The 18,375-nt window shown below is 50.8% G+C and overlaps 1 protein-coding gene across 2 annotated transcripts in view; it reads left to right on the forward strand.

Moving 5' to 3' along the window:
- The window catches only part of Pebp4 (phosphatidylethanolamine binding protein 4), a 227,093-nt gene that overhangs the window by 10,652 nt on the left and 198,066 nt on the right, over window positions 1-18,375 (forward strand). Inside the window, exons 1-2 of one of the 2 annotated variants that reach the window (XM_021182056.1) lie at window positions 2,398-2,601; window positions 6,507-6,633. In XM_021182056.1, coding sequence (XP_021037715.1) covers window positions 2,405-2,601; window positions 6,507-6,633 — 324 coding nt within the window. In that variant the 5' untranslated portion in view covers window positions 2,398-2,404. Of the gene's footprint in view, window positions 1-2,397; window positions 2,602-6,506; window positions 6,840-18,375 lie in introns of those variants that run through there. The other variant, XM_021182057.1, reaches the window with a different exon arrangement.

Consider the following 18,375-nt stretch of genomic DNA (forward strand, 5'->3'; position numbering starts at 1 on the left):
TTCACATCTCTTGCAATACAGTTCTGCTGATAAAAAAACCCCCCCCCCCCCCGCAATCTGTTTACCTAGCTACATGACTCATTTCTCCCTCCCACTTGGAGCACAGTCTTACTGGATTACAGAATTCTTAGTTGACTGTTGGTTTGTTTGTTCATTGCTTGTTTTAGCACTGGAAATACACTACCCCATTTCTGACTGGTCTACCAGATTCCTCACGAGGAGTTGGCTGGCAACGGTTACTGAGGATTCTGTACAGAACGAGTTATACTCTTTCCCTGCTTCTTTCAAGGGTTTCTCTTGTCTTTGGGTTTTTTCAGTTGTTTAAAATACGTGTCCCAGGCTAGGTCTCTCTCGGTTTATCTTAGGAGTGCGTGATGATGCCCAGTTTCTATTTCAAAAGCTTGACACGAAGACTGAATGATCAAAGTGCTTGGCTCACCCAAATTGGGAGCTCTCTCCCGTCTCCAGGCTGTCACTCCCGCCCGGCCTTGGGACTTGATCTGAGCCTAGGGATAAGGCTACAGGAAAACAGGTGTCACATATGGACTCGAATGTGGATTTCTCGACTCTTCGATACACAGATGCTTTTGAATATCTTCATTTCCAAAGCAGCTCACCCCCAGATGCTCCTTCTGAGCTGTATTTCAATCTGTCATCTTTGTCCCAGGTATCCGCGGGTCCAAAGTCCCGGTTGTGTCTTTTTCCTCAGTTGAGACTTGAATTAGATGACAGTCTTGTGGGGCTATCTCCAGTTGGTTAAAGAAAGTAAAGTTTATTCTGTCCTCTCCAGTTTGAGGAAGGGTGCCAGGAATCCAGCTGCCATCTCCCCCAGGCAATACCATCCTCTGGCTCTGGATGACCTATAATAAGCTTTGTGAAAGCAGGCACAACAATTGGCCTACATGCCCTAACCTGGCACGTAACTCCTAGGTAGAGGGATGGATGGATGGGTGGGTAAATGGGTGGATGAATGCATGTGTAAGTGGATAGATAGAGATAGTTGAATGAGTGGATAGATGGATGAATGGGTGATAGACAGATAGTTGAATGGGTGGTTGGGTGGATGGATGATAGATAGATAGATAGATAGATAGATTAATAGATAGATAGATTGTTGAGGGGTGGGTGGATTGATGCATCTTGGGAGTAGAGCTTGGGAGCTTACCCCAAATGAGCACTTACTGTGTAAGACCCTCTCCCTTTTCAGTGACCGACACTTCTTTTCCTTGTTCAAGTGGTACTGACAGTAAGTTCTCAGGGTGGAGAGTCACGCATGTCTGTCATGCTTCTGAGTGTGAGACTTAAAAAATTCATTTAGTTTGTGGGGCCAAAAGGGAGGCTTCTCTGCTAGAGTTTAGGGTCCTGGAAGCAGAAGCAGAAAAAAGAGAGCTCCTCTCAGCATCAGGCATCAAGTGAGGGTTGAGAGTATCAGGGGGCTTTTGACTTGCTCTAGTGAGGGGGACGTGATGTAGCTCAGTGAGGAAAAGTCCCCCCTATCAGCCTGTCAGTTACTAGAGGGTGGAAGCACAACAGCCCCCCCCCCCATATCAACAGAGTGGATCATACCTATCCAGCCTCTGTCGCAGACTCCAATCCATCCGAGTTCCCTGCCTCAGTGGGGCTACTTTGAACCTTGAGGAGGAGGAGGAGCAGTGTTTCAGCCCAGGAACCTTTATTCCCTGTGCAAATTTGGACAGACTCTTCCTGCTCACCTTTGCACTTTATCCTGCCCATTTCTCAAGATGCTGAGCTCAGCACACTGCAAGGTACAGCCAGGTGTGTCCCCAGGTAGCATTTTAGAGCAGCTCTCTGGTAAAGGCCCCATCCTGCTTAGCAGTCCCTACTACATAGGGTCGTAGGGTCGCTCTGTCCAACCATCTCGACGTTCTGGTGGCTCAGAGGCGATGGACACAGGTGGCAGAGAAGCTGGAGACAAAATAGAGCAGTTGAAGGATATGTATAACTCAGTTAAACCCAGAGGCCCTCTCCAGCTTGGAGTCAGCTCTGAAGCCCAAAGTTTGGGCCCTCAACTTATTTGTCAAGCATTTTTTTATTTTTTATTTATTTATTTTTTTGTCACACACTTTTCTTCAGACCTAGCAGCCTGAGGAGTAACAACTGGAGTTATGTCCTGCTAAGGAGGGACCTCGGCCAGAACAGTAAACAGAGTCCAGCTCGGAGCAGGTCCAAGTCCTTCCAAAGTACAGACAGCGGGGTAGCAGACCAATGGCTGGAGCCCAGATTGCTAGCACCCTTCTGCTGTGCTTATCAGACAGAGCTCTGGCTACCAGGAGGATCCCTGGAGTCCCCGGCCCAGGGTCACAGAATCACTTCAGGTTTTTTTTTTTTTTTTTTAATTTGTTTGTTTGTTTTGCTCTGTTATTCCTTTTAGTTGCCAAGAACTATGACAATGAAGCTGGTCGCAGCAGCACTTTGCTTGAGCCTCCTTGCAGCCGGCCTGTGGGTGGGCCTCTCATTGACAGCTGAGTCCATTGAAGAAGGGAAACCTGGAGGTGAGAAACCTGGAGGAGGGAAACCTGGAGGCAGCGGACGAGGATGTTTTCTCCCACCACTGCCAAAAGAAGATGTTTCACTATGCAGGTGAGCAGAGCAGGTAGGGTGGGACGGGGTGGCCTCCTGGAGTGTGAATCTAGAATTCAGTGGTCCCCGTGGCTTAGCCAGCTTTTGTGAGAGTGGGCATAAAGTCTGGAGACCAACTCAACGGAGCGAGTGCTGAGTGGAAGACTGGATAGATTTACAGCCTAGTCATCCAAACCCACCAGAAATTCCCCTCCCTGGGACTTCTGAGATAAAGCTGCATGTGAAGGGGTGGGGGGAAGCAGAAGAAAGAAGTACTTAGAGTCAGAGGTGATTTGTCAATAGTAGGCCTGTGTGTGTTTTGCCAGGGATCCCTCAAGGGATTGTGGTCCCAACTGGAGCTGAACTACCCGCAGCATTCCTTCGGGAGGCACAAGTTCCCCTCATGCTGGGTGGTCACCAGCTGCAGGCCCTGGAATTCTGCACTCACCTCATTGTATATAGGTTAGAAAACCGGGTCTTCACTTTGCCAGTCTCGTGGGCCACCCTGAGCTTCCCCTTTTCCTTGTCACTTTTCTGCCACCCCTACTCCCCCCTGCCAAGTTGGTGACTGAGGAAAACTTGAGGCAAAATAGAATCACCATGGAAGAAATGCCAATTGAGGAATTGCCTCCATTGTCCCGGCCCGTGGGCATTTATCTGAGTAACCACAGGTGTGGGAGAGCCATGCATGCTTCCTGTGCACAACGCCACCCCTAGGCAGATGGTCCTGCGAGTCTTATAAGAAGGCAAGCTGAGAAAACCTTGGAAAACACAAGCCAGTACGCAGCATCCCTCCTTGGATTCTGCTCCAGGCTCTGTTTCCAGGTTCCTGCCTCGGATTCCTCCATGATGGAGTGCCAAGTATTAGGATGAAATAAATCCTGTCCTCTCCCAAGCTGGTCTGGCCGGTCTGGCTTTAGCACAGTAACCGAGAGAAAACCAGGACATTTCCTAGACAGTAACGCCAGCTAGGGACCAAGTGCTCAAACACAAGAGCCCATATCTTGGGGACATTTCTCATTCAAGCCACAAGGCCTTTGTGACATGTGGCCTTGGAAATGAAGACACAGCATGGACATGTCCGCCCCAAGGACAGAGCAGTACCCCTGTGCTGGATCTCTCCCAAGGAGTCCTGCTTAACTTAGCTTCTAGCCTCGACCAGGGAGCCTGTCCCTCTTGTGGAGTCTGGCAGGGGGAACGTTGGACTTAGTACTCAGAGGCGGGAATCCATAAAGGAGAAATGTTACTTCTGCTTCGTGTGGAGATAAAATATCACTAAGGAAGATTTTTGGGGGGTAGGGGAGGACAAGGTCTTACCTACATTTGGCAGAACCTAGGCTCAATCTCCGCAGTGTGGTAGAGCTGTGATTAGCCATCTGACTGTCTTTGGTACCCTCCACGGCTGCAGCCAATGTGCACAGAAAGTCCTGGGGGGAACTTCCCCCGCCATGGGAGCATCTCCCAAAGCCGTGGCAAGGGTGTCAGCCCTTCAGAGCACCCCCACCCCCTTACCTCCAGGCTCAGGGGTCTTCCTTAACCTCAGCCCACCCCCCACCCCTACTTTGCTTAAGGAACTGCACAAGACAATGGCAAGTTCTTTCTTATTAAAGGACAACATTTTTACGGGTGTGTAAGTTTATAAATACCTTACCACCCACCCATGCGCCTTGGCGTATCTTCTTATGGGAAGCAGCACCCTTTGGAGGAGAGTGGAAGGCAACAAGAGCATAGAATTAACTCCCCAGAGCCCCACCCCCCAGGCCCTGTCAAGCAGTTTCTCTGGGCCCAGCCTGAGCCAGAGCCCATTCACCAAACAAGGTCGCTGACATCAATTGTTTAACCCTTTTAGTTCCACCAGGATGAGCAAGGGGAGACCTACTATGGGGTGGGGAGGCCCCTCTGTCTTCAGTTGACCTCCTTCTGACCCTCAGTCCCCCCCCCCCAGTGCCTGCCACGTGCAGACCGTCTCTTTTTTGTCTGAGAGAGCCCCCTCCGTCTATCTTGCTAGCTGCAACGAACAGTCAACAGTCGTAGAGGCAGAAGTAAACCAAATAGTTTTTAGAGTGCTGCTGTGCATAGAAATGAAAAAGAAAATCCATCCCTGTCTGGTGGTGGTGGCGCATGCCTTTAATCCCAGCACTCAGTGGGCAGAGGCAAGTTTATCTTTGTGAGTTTGAAGCTAGCCTGGTCTACAGAGTGAATTCCAAGACAGCCAGGACTACACAGAGAAACCCGGTTTCAAAAAAAAAAAATCTATTCCCGAAGATGTCCTCGAAACTGCCCAAACTTTGTCACCCCAAAAGAGTGTTGCACACGTGCAAAAAGTTAAGAGAAACAACTAACAACTAATATTCCTGCAGTGTTGGTTTGGCCAATTCATGCTGCTCCTTCCACTCTCCGGGAGCACAAAGACCAAGTCTAGGTGGTGGGGGTGCCCACCCATCAAAGCACACCATGTGTGGTTTACCAGCTGCTCTGGACCCAACTACCTTTCTCAAATTTGACCCTGGAGATACTGAAAGCACTGGGGAGCAGGGGTGGAAAAGGCCACGCAGGTCTTGCTAGGAGGCTACCCTTGGCCTCCTCTCAACTCCCACAGGAACCCTCCTGAAGATATGATTCTCAAATTACATTCTCCCTGGGTGTCCTTCAGGTATTGCCCCAGCAGGGCATGGTGGTGTAAATAGCCATTGTCTATTTAGGGGCTAGCTCAGCTGTGTTGGGGTACCGGGAAAGGCTGGGAAGCACAAGCCCTGCTCTCTGTGTGATAAGAATGTTCTAACAAGCTCAGGCACGATGTCCTCATAGGCCCAATTCAGTCAATTTTCTACTCCACCGGCAGGTTCCACATCTGTGGGTTCAGCCAGTCCTGAGTTGGAAATGTTTGGGTCAAGGGGCCACCTCTGAATCAGGCCCACTCACACGTTCCGTAAGCCAAACACTTAGAAGGTACACTGTCACAATTGCACGCAGGACAGCTCAGCCCGCATAGCTTCGTATATCAGCAGGTATATGAACACAAGAGACCAAGAGCAGCCTGGGCGGTATAGGAAGTCTCTGTCTCAAAAATAAAAAAGGAAAAAAATGGCAGAGAATATGGGAGTGTAGCTCAGTGATAGGGTGCTTTCCCGGTATGTACAAGACCCTGGGTACCACACATGTGTATATGCATACACACATGCATACACAGGGATATGTATGCACATACACATGCATACACATAAACACATATACACATGTATAGACACATATGTAGATATACACCCAAGTACATATACACATAGATATACACATAGTATGTGTGTACTTGTATATGTGTGTATATTTATGTATGTGCATACAATTACACATATACACACACACTATATATATATATATATATATATATATATATATATGCATACACTTGCACACACACATTGCTTCGGTATTGAGCAAGTACAGCCCTTTGTTTTCACTTCCTAAACGGTACTACCGCACAGCAATTTTGCTGTATGCATCATAAACACTACAGAAATGAGCTGACTACACAGAAAGACGTGTGTGTGTGTGTGTGTGTGTGTGTGAATGCAGACATCATACCACTTTCTTGAGGGATTCACACATCTGAGAGTGAGTCGATCTTTGGCATACTAAGGATGGCAACTCATAGCATGCTAGGCTTTGCTCTACCCACTGACCGGTGCTGTGTCCTCACACCAACCGCATGAGGTAGACACTGTCCCTGTCTCAGGCAAGTAGACCCTGGGACAAAAAGCATCGGATCTCAGTCCCACAGCTCTGGGGTCACACAGCTGGTTGGTTGTCAGGTTTAGAATTTAACTCCTCTCAACTCTGCATGCCCAGTGGTGCTGGACTGCAGTAGCCTTGTGAGCCCCGGGGTTCGCTGAAACCCTGCCATGACATGACTGCCCCTCTCTCCGTAGGAACCTAGAAGTTTTCTACATGGAGATGGGGAACATCAGCTGTAAAATTGTTCCTAAGTGCAATCTATACAGACAGAAGATCACGGCCTGGCAGGCGCCGATAGTCAAGTTCCACACGGCTTTGGATGTGAGTGAACTGGGTTGGCTGAAGGAGAATGTGGGGCCCTGACTTGCCTTTCGTTCACTTTTCTTGGGAACTTGGAGGGCCAGGCTTGCAGGAGTCAGGCAGCTATTGCCTGGAGTGGTGCTCAACCTTTCTAATCCTAATCCTTTATATAGTTCCTCATGTGGTGGTGACTCCCAACCATAAAATTATTTTTTGTTGCTACTTCATAACTGTAATCTTTACTATAGCCATGAATCACAATGTAAACATCGGATATGCAGATGGTCTTAGGTGACCCCCGTGAAAAGGTCATTTGACAAGCCCCAAAGGGGTCGGGACCCACAGGTTGAGAACCACTGGCTTAGAGGTTGTGTCTTTCCTACGGTGGACTCATGGCTGAAAGCTCCGGATTCTTGCAGGATGCAATGTGTCCTTCTAGTGTTTGAAATCATCTAAAACAGAACACCAGAGTCTTTTGGGAACTGTGACTACTTCTTTTCCTGGAAAATAACTGTTGATACCTGTTCTGGAAACTTCCTTGGGCTCGAAGGTCCAGAAAGCTTAGGGACAGGCCATGCAAACGGGAAAGAGGGGAAGTTTCCGATTTCATCCTTCTGGTTGTTGTTTTGCTCTTGTTGTCTCCTGGCCCAGACAGAGCCCACACAAGGCATCAGTGGCTGAGGCTGGGGTACCAGTGTCCAGAAATGACATGGCAAGTCACAAGTGTGGGTAGACAGAAGGTGCTGACCCTTCTGTGCAATAGGGCAGGAAGGGACTACAGGGTTCTTTCTCCTCCCCTGTGCGGCCCCAGAGGCCCCGTGCCACCCACCCTGATCAGGCAGATCATGGCAAAACAGGTAGCCAGGGAAGCAGCATCACCAGGGTTGCTCATGAGGGTGGGTCTGGCTTGTCTGTTTCCCTCCAAGTGTTTTCACTACTAGAGATCAAATGTGACACCTCCCAGTTGATGCGGCTGATATACAAAGCTGTGCTGGCTAGGCTTACCTGGGGTACAACTGTGTCACTACACAACCTTTCCAGTGGGCAGTCTTCCCTCCAGGACATTGAGCAGCAACCCCCCTCCCCCACTCTCCCTCCTCCCTGAAGACCTCAGCCAATGAACAGAGTCAAGAGGAACAGAGAAAGGACAGCTACTGCTGCTACACTGGGCAAGACTCCTGCCCCACCCCACTCCCACCCCGGTCCAACGTATTCTATGGAAACCCAGCATAGCCCTGTAGGATGAGACCTTTGGCTTTACCAAAATTTATTAGTTCATCAGTCCCTGGGGAGTCGCCAGCTCTGTGTTGCTATTGCTGCAGGGGTCCACTAGGTGGAGCTGTAGACTGCCAAGTTCCTGACCTCCCCTGGAGGGAGGAACTGGAGACCAGTTAGGAGTCTGGTTTCGCAGAGTTTACACTGATGTCCTGGAGCATGCATGCAGAACAGAGAAGGGGGGGGGGTGTCTGCCTCGTCCAGAAACCTATTGTCTCAGCCTGCAGGTGAAGGGTAGAAGTGAGAGAAAAGAGGCTTAACGCTACCAAGGAGAATCAAGACTCACCAAGGAAGGTTTGGTGGAAGCAGAGGGCAGAAAGAAATAGGAGTTTTGTGCTAGCACAGATCTAATGCTTTCTGAAAAATATAAGACTCAGGGGAAGGTAAAGCCAGGGGTACTGAAAAGCTTGCACAGTGCGGCACTTGATGCTGGGCCCTATTTATGCCGTGGGTCCATTCAATTCTGTCATCAGGCTTGTGAACAAAGCATTTGCTTTTGTAAAGGGGTTAGTGGTAAGTACCAGGATCCTTGCTGGCTGGTGCTGCTAGTGCCCAGACCAAACAATGGCTCCCGTTCTCTCTGCTAGATCCCCAATGGAATGTCAGGAGCTGCTTGTGAGAAGGAGCAGGGAGAGGGGCTGCAGCTGGGGTGGGGTGGGGTGGTGGGACGGGAAGCAAGGGCTGTTCTGATGGGTATAAAGACCTAGCCAGTGCTGAGCTGGGCGGTGGCAGTGCCAGGCTCAACACCTCGGGCTGTCCTACTCTAGAACCCTGGGCTCCGGAGGCCAATCACTTCCAAGCGCTCTGAGGGGGATTTGGGGGAGGGGATGCTGCAAGCAAGCTCCTTTGTCAAAGATGGAAAGGACAGTAGGGACCATCCTTAAAGAAGGTGGCAGCTGGAGCTCCCTTGAAGAGTTTCAGGGAAGAGGCAGCTGTAGAGGAATAGGTCGAGCCAGAGAGGAAGAGGTGCCATATTGGAACAAGGTACCTAGAAAGCCAGGCATGGATAAGAAGGGCTCAATTCTTCAGCTAGAGGAGGAAGTTATTGCCTCAGAGTCCCCAGGGTTGATGGGAAATGGCAAGAGTTGGCACATGGCTTAGCGGAAATACCACCTCATTTCCAAATTTAAGTGACCAGAGTTGCTCAACTGTCAGGGGACTTGCCCAGCAAGGGTCCCACCCCTACCCTGCCAAGCAAGCTCTGAAGCCTTGGCAGAAGTATGGGGCAGGCCTCTGTTGCCCCATCTCGGGGGTGGGAGTGTGGGGGTGGGGAGTGCCTGCCTTTCCATACCACTGTACAGGCTTCTCCCATCTTTGAGCTTTACTTCCACCTCCAGGAAGCCTTCCCTGACTACTGGCTCTGAACTTCACTTTCCATTCTTGCTGATGTCTTGCTCCAAGTTCTCTAAGTATCCCTTATGTCATCAACAGAGCATTTGCACTCCTTCTGTTGCTCATTCATATCTTGTACCACAGTGACCACCTTGTAAACACTGAATCTCTTGCAGCCCCCCCCCCCATTGGCACGGCAGACCCTGTGCTGGCTGACTGGGTAAGAAGGGAGTGATTGATGAGAGTGGATGGATGGATGGGCAGATGGACGGATCAACCAATGAATTGTGAATAGGTGAATGGACAGATGGATAGATGAATGGGTAGATAAATAGATAGGAAGCCAAATGGATAGGTGGGTGGATAAATGGATGGATGGAGATGTAAGTGTATGGATAGATATATAGATGGATAGAGAGTTGAGTAAGTAGAAGGATGGATGGATGGATGGGTGTGCGGAAGAATGGATGGGTGAGTGAGTGGGTGGATTGATGGATGGATGAATGAAAACAAATGGCATGTAGAAAAACATTTCCTGCCTAAGCTATGAACAGTGAGCCCCGCTGCTCGCCCATTAAGCTGTTTGGTGTCCTTGGCACTGAAGGAAAACTTCTGAGACCAGGGTCTTATTCTCTGACCAGGTGAAGGTGGCTGAGAGTAGGAGGGAGAGGTAGTAGGAAGGAATGGGGAGAAAGTCAGAGGTCCTCAAAGAGGCAAAGGAATTTAGAAAAGAGGATGAGTCCCGTGCCATCTGTGACTGGAGAGCTGAGAACCAAGAGCAGGCTGGTTGGGGAGGGGAACTTTTCTCCCCCTGGGTCCCCTCCCCTGGTGGTTCTTTCCGACAAACATTAAGTGACTCGACATTTGAAAATGTATCCCCGTTCTCCAGCCAAGGAAAACTGAAAAGCCCTGAGAAGCATCCTGACTGAAGCTTATTCTTCACCTTAAATGTAACCAGCTGGAATCCTTTTGAAAGGAACAAATTGCCCTTAAGTGGGGACTGTGCGCTGCGCGCTTGAGGAACAAAACGGAACGGAACAAAAGCCACAGTGCTCAGTCCCGCTGTCCCTTAGGTTGCCAATCAGGATACTGAAAGCAAGGGACCCTGAAAGTTCTCCAGAGCCGCTCAGGCACCCCCCCCCCCCGCGCGCACCCCGCACCCCTGCCACCCGTGTCTGTAGGAGCACGTCTGTGTTGCCATTGCCCTAGGGACCACCCCCTTGCCCACACTGTGGAGACAGCTTTCTTAAGGCCTAACAATCTGAAGACAGGCACCTTTGCAGGCAGTCATGGACTGCCTTCAGGGCTCTCAGATCTCCCAGGCCTTCCCCAGCCTTCTCTTTCCACACTGAATGAAACTAAGGAGCCTGCGACAGGCACAGAAGAGTTCATACAGGGCTTCAGAAACTCTAGATAATCACTGGCAGAGTGGCCTCTTTTGGAAGGGACAGGCAGATTTATGGGACCTGGAAGTAGGCCTTCCTGGCAGAGTGGGGGTGGACTGTACATGCCTATGGGGGCTGCCGACTGTAGACATTTGCACAAGGGTCTGTGACCTCACAGGCTAGCCACGTTGTCAGCCACCTAAGGTGACTCTCATTCTGTACTTCCAGCGCCATGTAAGCTCTAGAAGACGCCACCTATCATAGAGCTTCCAGGACAAGTGGAGGAAGCAGGCAGGTAGCCCCAAAGCAGAGGGACGTGGGTGTGGGCCATGACTAGTGAGGGACAGACAGTGGCGGTAATGGCCAGGTGAGAAAGTGACATGTGAGAGGCCGCAAGGCCCTGAGGCTTATCTTGAAGCCACTACTATCTCATGTTTAGACTGAGGGCTGGGAGCACCTTTGGAAGGGCAAGGTCACTGTGGCAGCAGATGGGGGTGGGGGAGGGGAACCTGAAGGAATGCAGGGCTAGTGGAGTAAGAGATGTCAGGGTGGTGGGATCCATGGGGTGCCCTGTTTTGGGGGAGATCAGGGGAAGGGTAGAGTGGGTGGAATCCTGGGTTTCTGGGAGAGATGAGCATGTGGGTTTGAGTGAGACTGAATACCCGACATTCCCTTTGAGAATGGAGGCAGCATTGATTATAATCATGCCTCCATGTGGTCTCCTGGGGCACAGTCCCAGCCGGCATCGGTGCCCACTGATCCTGAGAACAGCATCTTCACCAAGCAGGAGACACAAAGAAGCTCTCCAGAGACAGCGTCTCCTTAGCTCTCCAGCGACAGCGTCTGGCACCAGCAAGTTCTATTGTTCAGCGTCCCAGGAACTTGGGTGTGGAACAGGGACAGCTGCAGACAGACACACTTGTCTGTCTTGTCTGGTTGATGTCACACAGAAAGACTGGGTGGGCTGGACACCTGGAAAGGGGTCTTCAGTGCCCAAGTCCAGGGAAATCTATAGAAGACACCTCTCTCTCCAGTAAAGGATACGGCAAGATTAGAGGGCCCTGGCCAGAGGTGTCAGGTTAGATAGGTGGTGAAAAACGTGCATTGGACCCAACCACAAGGGAGTCCTTGGTGACCCTCATGAGGGCACTAGGGAGAGAATGAGAAGCGGACATTGTGGAATAGGCTAGTTACTCATAACAGTCGGCTAAGGGAAAAGGACACTCAGGATTGTTTTAATCTGACAGGACAGAGCAAATAGGTAGGGCAATGCCAAACTGGAGGAGAAAGAGGAAGCCCAGTCCTGTTGGAAATGTTTCCATGGACAGAGACAGACAGTGAGGGGCAGTCAGCAAGGAGGGCTTTCAACTGGCACCATCCACCTTGGAACTGACTGGACCACCAGAAGCAGGAACTCCCAAAGGTCCAGGAAATGGAGCAGAGGAGGAGCTGATAGCCTGGGGCGGGGGCCTGTGCGCTGGAATCCAGCCAGCAGACCCCCAACTCCAGGGTATAGAAACGATGTGGGATTGTATCCTAGAGATGCGTGGAAGAGCTTTTGGGCACAGACCATGAGGGATCCTCATGCTGTCAGGTGTGGCAAGAGAGGGAAGGAAGGAGAAAGAGAAGGGGAATAGCCATGGGGAGAGATCATGGTGCCTGTGTCCCCTCCCCTCCCCAGATAAGAGAGGGAATCCCAGCAGCCTAGAACCTGTGAGCAGAAGAAAATGTATGACAGGGTGAGGGGACCACCAGCAGGAAGGCCACCACCGAACCTAACAATGTTTTAGGGAAGACCTGAGAAGCTATGACCGATAACTTGCTAACTAACTAGCAGCTAACCAGAGCTTCATACATGGTACCAAATTGTACTGGATGTTACTATAAGAAGGGGTAGGGTGCTTTGCAGTTTGTCTTCTGAAAGGCAAAGCGTTTAGGAGAAAAGCACAGCTCCTCGTAGAGACTGCGGGGGCACCTATGTGGTTGGAGGCCGGAGATGGGAGCCCTCGAGGATGAGGCTGTAGTTGCAGGGGTGCTGACAGGCAGAGTTGAACTCCGGTGGGCAGAGAGCATCAGCCATAGACTGAGAGATGCATCCAGGAGACTCTGCTCAGGTGTCACTGGCTTCTTAGCTTGAGTGGTCCAGCCTGTCTGTGTCCCATTTCAATCTAGGCCACATGTGCCTGGGGGACACAGCAGAGCCAGGTGGTGATAAGGGGGGGGCAAGAAATTCTGACAGGTGAAATAAGAAACCCCAGACAGCAGACAGGCCCATTCATCTTTTATATATAATCTAGTCTCTGAAATCTACCCTGAGAACATCACCTAGTACTTATACGCTGGATTCGGGTACAATTCACTCACCGATCCACGTGTCTGTCCATGTACACCCGCCATTCATTTCTCCATCCCACCCCACGTATCCATCCCCATCTCTGTTTATCCCACCATCCATCCATTGGAGCTAATCTTGATGGGGGTTTGCTTTCTGTAACTCCTGCCAGACCCTGTTTCAGGAGCAAGGGATGCAGACAGCAGATCCCTGCCCTGCCCAGATGTCTCAGAATAGCAAAGATGTCCACCACTGCTATTGGGTGCTCCTTAAACCCTGAAAGTGGAATGGGGGGCATAACAACCAACCACAGAGGAGCTGGGAATATAGCTCCCTATAAACGAGATGTAATGGCACATTCCTGTCATCCTGGCCAAACTCAAGGTACATCCTCAGCTTCATGCTGAGTCTGAGGCCAGCCTCAAAAAACAAACATGTCATAAAAACTAAAATAAAACAAATTGCATGCTAAGTGACTTAGGTGTTCTTCCAGCGTGGCAACTTAGGTAAGCTCCTTGGTTGACCTTTGGCATAGTTCTCTTTATTCCGTCCCCCACCCTCCCACCCCCACCCCCCATCATCTTCCTTGTTGATGAACTCAGTGTTTTAGGGCTTGCAGAACTTCTGGCCAGACCTGAATCTAACCCCAGGGGACTCCACTGCAAGTACTGGCTGATACTTGCTCAAGGAACACGGCCATCTGATGTCTGGTCTCAGCCGAGGTTCGCAGTCAAGGGTTGAGGAAGCGCTTGCAGATGTTTTCAGATCAAATAGTGTCTCTTTGAGCAGCTGTGTGGGCTGCTGCATGGACGGGCACATGGGACCTTGCAAAGAGAGTTCAGTGGGCTTGCATCTGGTTGAGAAAAAAGGCAGGATCGTGTGTGTATGTGTGTGTGTGTGTGTATCCACCCGCCCACCCACCTGCCCGCCTGTCTGTCACTGGACAGAATCTGGTCGCAGTGGTCTGTTGAGCACCAACAAAGGCTTCTTAGCTTCTTAGCTTTTGTTGTTCAGAGGGTCGAGCACATGCATCTTCAACGCTGCTGAGAGTTGTCTGTGCTCACCAGAGAGAGAAGGCAGTGGGTCCAAAGAGGAGTCTTGAGAAGGAGTCTTGCAGATTTTTTTAAAGAGCTACAGTATGTTATCTATCATTCACACCTGCACAGTGTGGTGGGGGAGGAAGGAGAAGGGGCCAGAGGTGGGACAGTAACAGCAGGCAGCGCAGTGTGAATATGGCTGTCTGTTACTCTGACTTTAAAGATTGCTCTCACTCTGCAGGGACCAGTGTACACCGTCACTTTGGTGAGCCCGTTGAACAACATGCAGTCCACATGACACTAATCACAGCCTCGTGGGTATCGTGAGCAGACCGGACGGGTCTCAGGGCCTCTGTTTTGCAAACGAGGCAGGCAACACAGTTCTGGGGAGATGATTTCTTAATAGACTTTACACTTTAGAGCAGTCTTAGATTTGCAGTACTACAAAGTAGAAAATCAGAAGGACCCCCCTGTCTCCCTGTCCCCTTGCCCCATGTCCCTCTGCACCCAGCTGTCACTATCCATCTATGTCACCTAGAGCTGGTGTTGTACCCACCATGCCATGGTTTTGTGGCCCCGTGATGACATGTAGCCACTGTTACAGAGTAACTAGACAGGGTACGCTCAGTGCCCTCAGGACACTTTGTATACTTCCTGCTTAGCCCCCCTCCCCCTAACAAGCCTGGCAACTGCTGGTCCTTTCACTCTTTCCAGTTTGCTGGCTCCAGAGTGTAAGGTAGCTGGAATCATTTGCCATGTAACCTTTTCAGATTGGCAGCGCCTCTGCTGCCATCAGTCGTCTGAACTCCCCTGATATCTTCCTCCAGCCAATGGCCAACTGCCCTGGGCTCAGCTTTTCCTCCGTGAATTGCTTTTCCTTTAAATGGACATTTCTATCCAAGACTTTGATGTGAACAGAGGACCACCCACTTCTGCCCCTGGCACCAACTTCAACATCCTCCCCCCCCCCCCCCCCCCCGTTTCTCCAATATAAATGTATCCAGGGTAGAGATGGCTATGTGCCTGGGGAAGAAACAATCACAGGTAGTTCTGGTAAGGTGAGATCCATGCTGCGATACGGAGCAGAGTGCAGGCCACTGGGAACTTTGTCCCTCGGTAATAACAGGGTAAGCGTCACCATTTTCAAAGCACTTTCCCTGTTATGACAGTCATTGCTGTGTGTTCTCCGCCATGCTGTAATTTCACATTTCTTATCTCACATCAGTCCCCGTAGACAGGCGGGACAGATGTGGGGCTCTGTCTACGGCAGGGAATGCGAGGCCTAGAGAGGCAGAGGGAGTCTCCCCAGATCCCTCAAGAGAAGACAAGTGTGGGCTGTGGGCTGGGGGGGGGGTGCGGTGTAGCTCAGTTGGTAGAGTTCTTGCCTAGCGTGCACAAAACCCTGAGCCTGACCCCCAGCTCTGAATACAACCAAACATGGTGGTGTATTTATAATCCCAGTGCTCAGGAGATGGAGGCAGAAGGATGAGTTCCAAGTCATCTTTAGTTACGTGAGTTCAAGGTCAGCCTGAACTATGTCAGAGCCTGTCGGAGGGGCACACCTTGACCTACAGCCTTATACCCGCGGTTTTGCTGCCTCCAGGCCTCATCCAAATCTCACCACAAGCCGGGAGACATTACTTTCATGGGACATGGAGGTCAAAGCTCTGAGACCCCGGCTCCTAAGCCATTCTCTGTTCCACTTATCTTTCCGTTCCCACCGTGCCCCGACCGACGTTCATGTGGAAACATCTTCTGGCCCTCCTCCACGGGCCAGGCTCTGTGCTGAGCGCATTAGGAGTAGATTCTAGGAGACCAAGGCACCGGAAGAGGTTTCAGCTAGACTAAGAGGGTCCAGAACTAAGCTCATGTCCCAGTGTTGCCACTTTCCTGGTGAGGAGAGGGCCACCTGGAGGGTGCTCCACATGGCCCAACTGCCACCTCCTGCTGTAAGAGTGCCTCCCCCGCCCCCACATCCCACGCTACTTCCTTGAGCCTGCATGACCCAGTCCCTTCCCATAGTAATGGAAAGAATACAGGCCTGGGTGCCCAAATGGCTTCCCATGTTCAGGGAAGAAGCCAGAACAGGAAACAATCACTTCCCTTTGCATACGGGCTAGAACGATTCCAGAAATGTCACGTGTCTTAACCAAGGGACAGGTGGGCGTGGAGCAGGCCAGGTGTGGTGCAGGGATACTTACAGGTGGAGAACCCTGCAATTCTTTGCTGCTTTTTTGGGTCTGCAGGGGCAGAGTGACATTTGGGTATCTAGGCCTGTGTTCTTTCTACCGCTATGGGAATGTAGAGAGACTGGGCCATGCGTGCTCAGGGGAATGTAGGGCCCCAGGTTCCCAAAAGGACGGTGTGGATGGGATGTGGCAAAGGAGTTCTCCTCCTTTGCCACATCCCATCCTTTGCTGAAGGTGCTTCGGGGTTCCAGTTCCCTAGCCTGCTTGTGTAAACAGAGGCCTTCTGCTCGCTCCGAGGCCGTAACTGAAAGAGTTACCACCAGGGGGCGCGAGGTGACCGTCATCGTGCCTGAAACAACGCAAAGCCCGGAAGCTTGGCTGGGGCCACCAGGGCAGGAACACACAGGCTTCTCAGAGTTGGTGGAGCGGGATCCATGAATGAAGAAGGCACAGAGAATCCACCGTGTGGCTCTGGTGTGACGCTTGAGGTACCAAGCTCAGCTGCGTCTCTCTTTTCACTAGTCCAGAGTGAAACTGCACCTCTGTTACGACAGTGCAAAGAGCTAGACGCCGAATGCTTTCCATTTTCAATGTCCCCAGTTCGCCCCCCACTCACGATTAGCCCGGGGGGAAACTGCTGATGGGAAGAACATCGAGGGTACCTCCCACTGCCTACCCCAGATCACAAAGATTTTGAAAAAGTGCTCGCGGTTTCCTAAGTGGAAACTGGGAGCTGTGAAAGCTGCCTGCCTCAGTTTACCGAGGTTTAGTTAGAATCTGAGCCTAGAGAATAAGAAGCCAGGGACTCTCGGAAGACGTAAACCTTGGTGCCACTGCTTGGAGCTCTGCCACCTTGTGCAAACTCCCTGGCCCTCTAAGATTCCCTGTTCTCCCTTAGAGTCCCAAGAGTACCCCTTTCAAGGCTAGGAGCCAGAGGGTAGTCCTCTGTGGAATTCTTTTTCGGCCCCATCTGGACTGTTTCCCCCAGTGGGTGGCTCCCTCCTGCTAGACACAAGTAGCTTCCAGGATCCATGCTCTCTCTCTCATTCATTTCTCTGTCCTCTCCTTAGTTGTCCCTCTTTTTCTTGGGTGGCCTTATCCACATACCAGTTGTCTCAACTCATATGACCACTGAGATGTCCTGTGGGCCCTTCATATCAAGCATCCAGTCCCCGCCTTACCCCTTACCAAACCCGTTTTATCCTCAGTTTTAACCCAGGACTGGGGGAGTGGAGGGGTGTCTCTGTCTCTCCCACTGTGCTACCGGAGCCCCATGGAAAGGTCTAGAAGCTGGCTATCTCTCCTTTCCTCAGGGTCCCTACCTTGGCAGCGGCTACTACTCTCTGGACCTAGATCGTTGACACAGCCTCTCGCCTAGTTACCACCAAGCACCACTGTTTGTCCCCAAGGCTCAGCCTGTTCTCAATTCGGCCATCAGAGGGAGCCCTTAAATCTGCGGGTCAGATGAGTTCAAGCCTTTGCTCAAAGTTTGTCAGGCTTCCCCTCAGTTTCCTGAGTAAGTGCCCAGTCACTACCAGTGCCTGCCAGATAGATGCCCTGGCATCTGACCTGTTCCTCACATCCTCTCTGCTCTCAGCTCCTCTGCACTTTGCCCACCTAACTTACCTGTATTCCTGGGGTCCTTTGCATCAGAGAGCCATCTCTACCTTCTAACACCCCCACCCTCTCCAACCTTCCTCAAATGGCTCTTTCCCTTTTAGATGGTTGACTGAAGGTCACCTCCTCAGGGAGGCCTCGTAGAGTCCACTTATACCCCCTTTACAACCTTCTAGCCTACATGAAAGTCCGTCAAGAATTCTGGGGTTTGCTAGTTTGTCTTTCTACTGCTACCATGACCCCACATCCCAGACTGTATGCTCTGGGAGGGCAGGGCTCTTCATCTGTTTAACCCAATGCTGTACCCTCAGATGGAGAACAATCTCTGCCACACAGCGGGCTCTTAATACAGATTGGTTGAATGGATGTGATTTGGTGAAGATTCTCTTTCTTTCTTTCTTTCTTTCTTTCTTTCTTTCTTTCTTTCTTTCTCTCTTTTTCTTTCTTTCTTTCTTTCTTTCTTTCTTTCTTTCTTTCTTTCTTTCTTTCTTCTTTCTTTCTTTCTTTCTTTCTTTCTTTCTTCTTTCTTTCTTTCTTTCTTTCTTTCTTTCTTTTTCTTTCTTTCTTTCTTCCTCCCTCCCCTCCCCTTCCCTTCC

The sequence above is a fragment of the Mus caroli genome, chromosome 14 (genome assembly GCF_900094665.2).
Source record: "Mus caroli chromosome 14, CAROLI_EIJ_v1.1, whole genome shotgun sequence".
Classification (NCBI taxonomy): domain Eukaryota; kingdom Metazoa; phylum Chordata; class Mammalia; order Rodentia; family Muridae; genus Mus; species Mus caroli.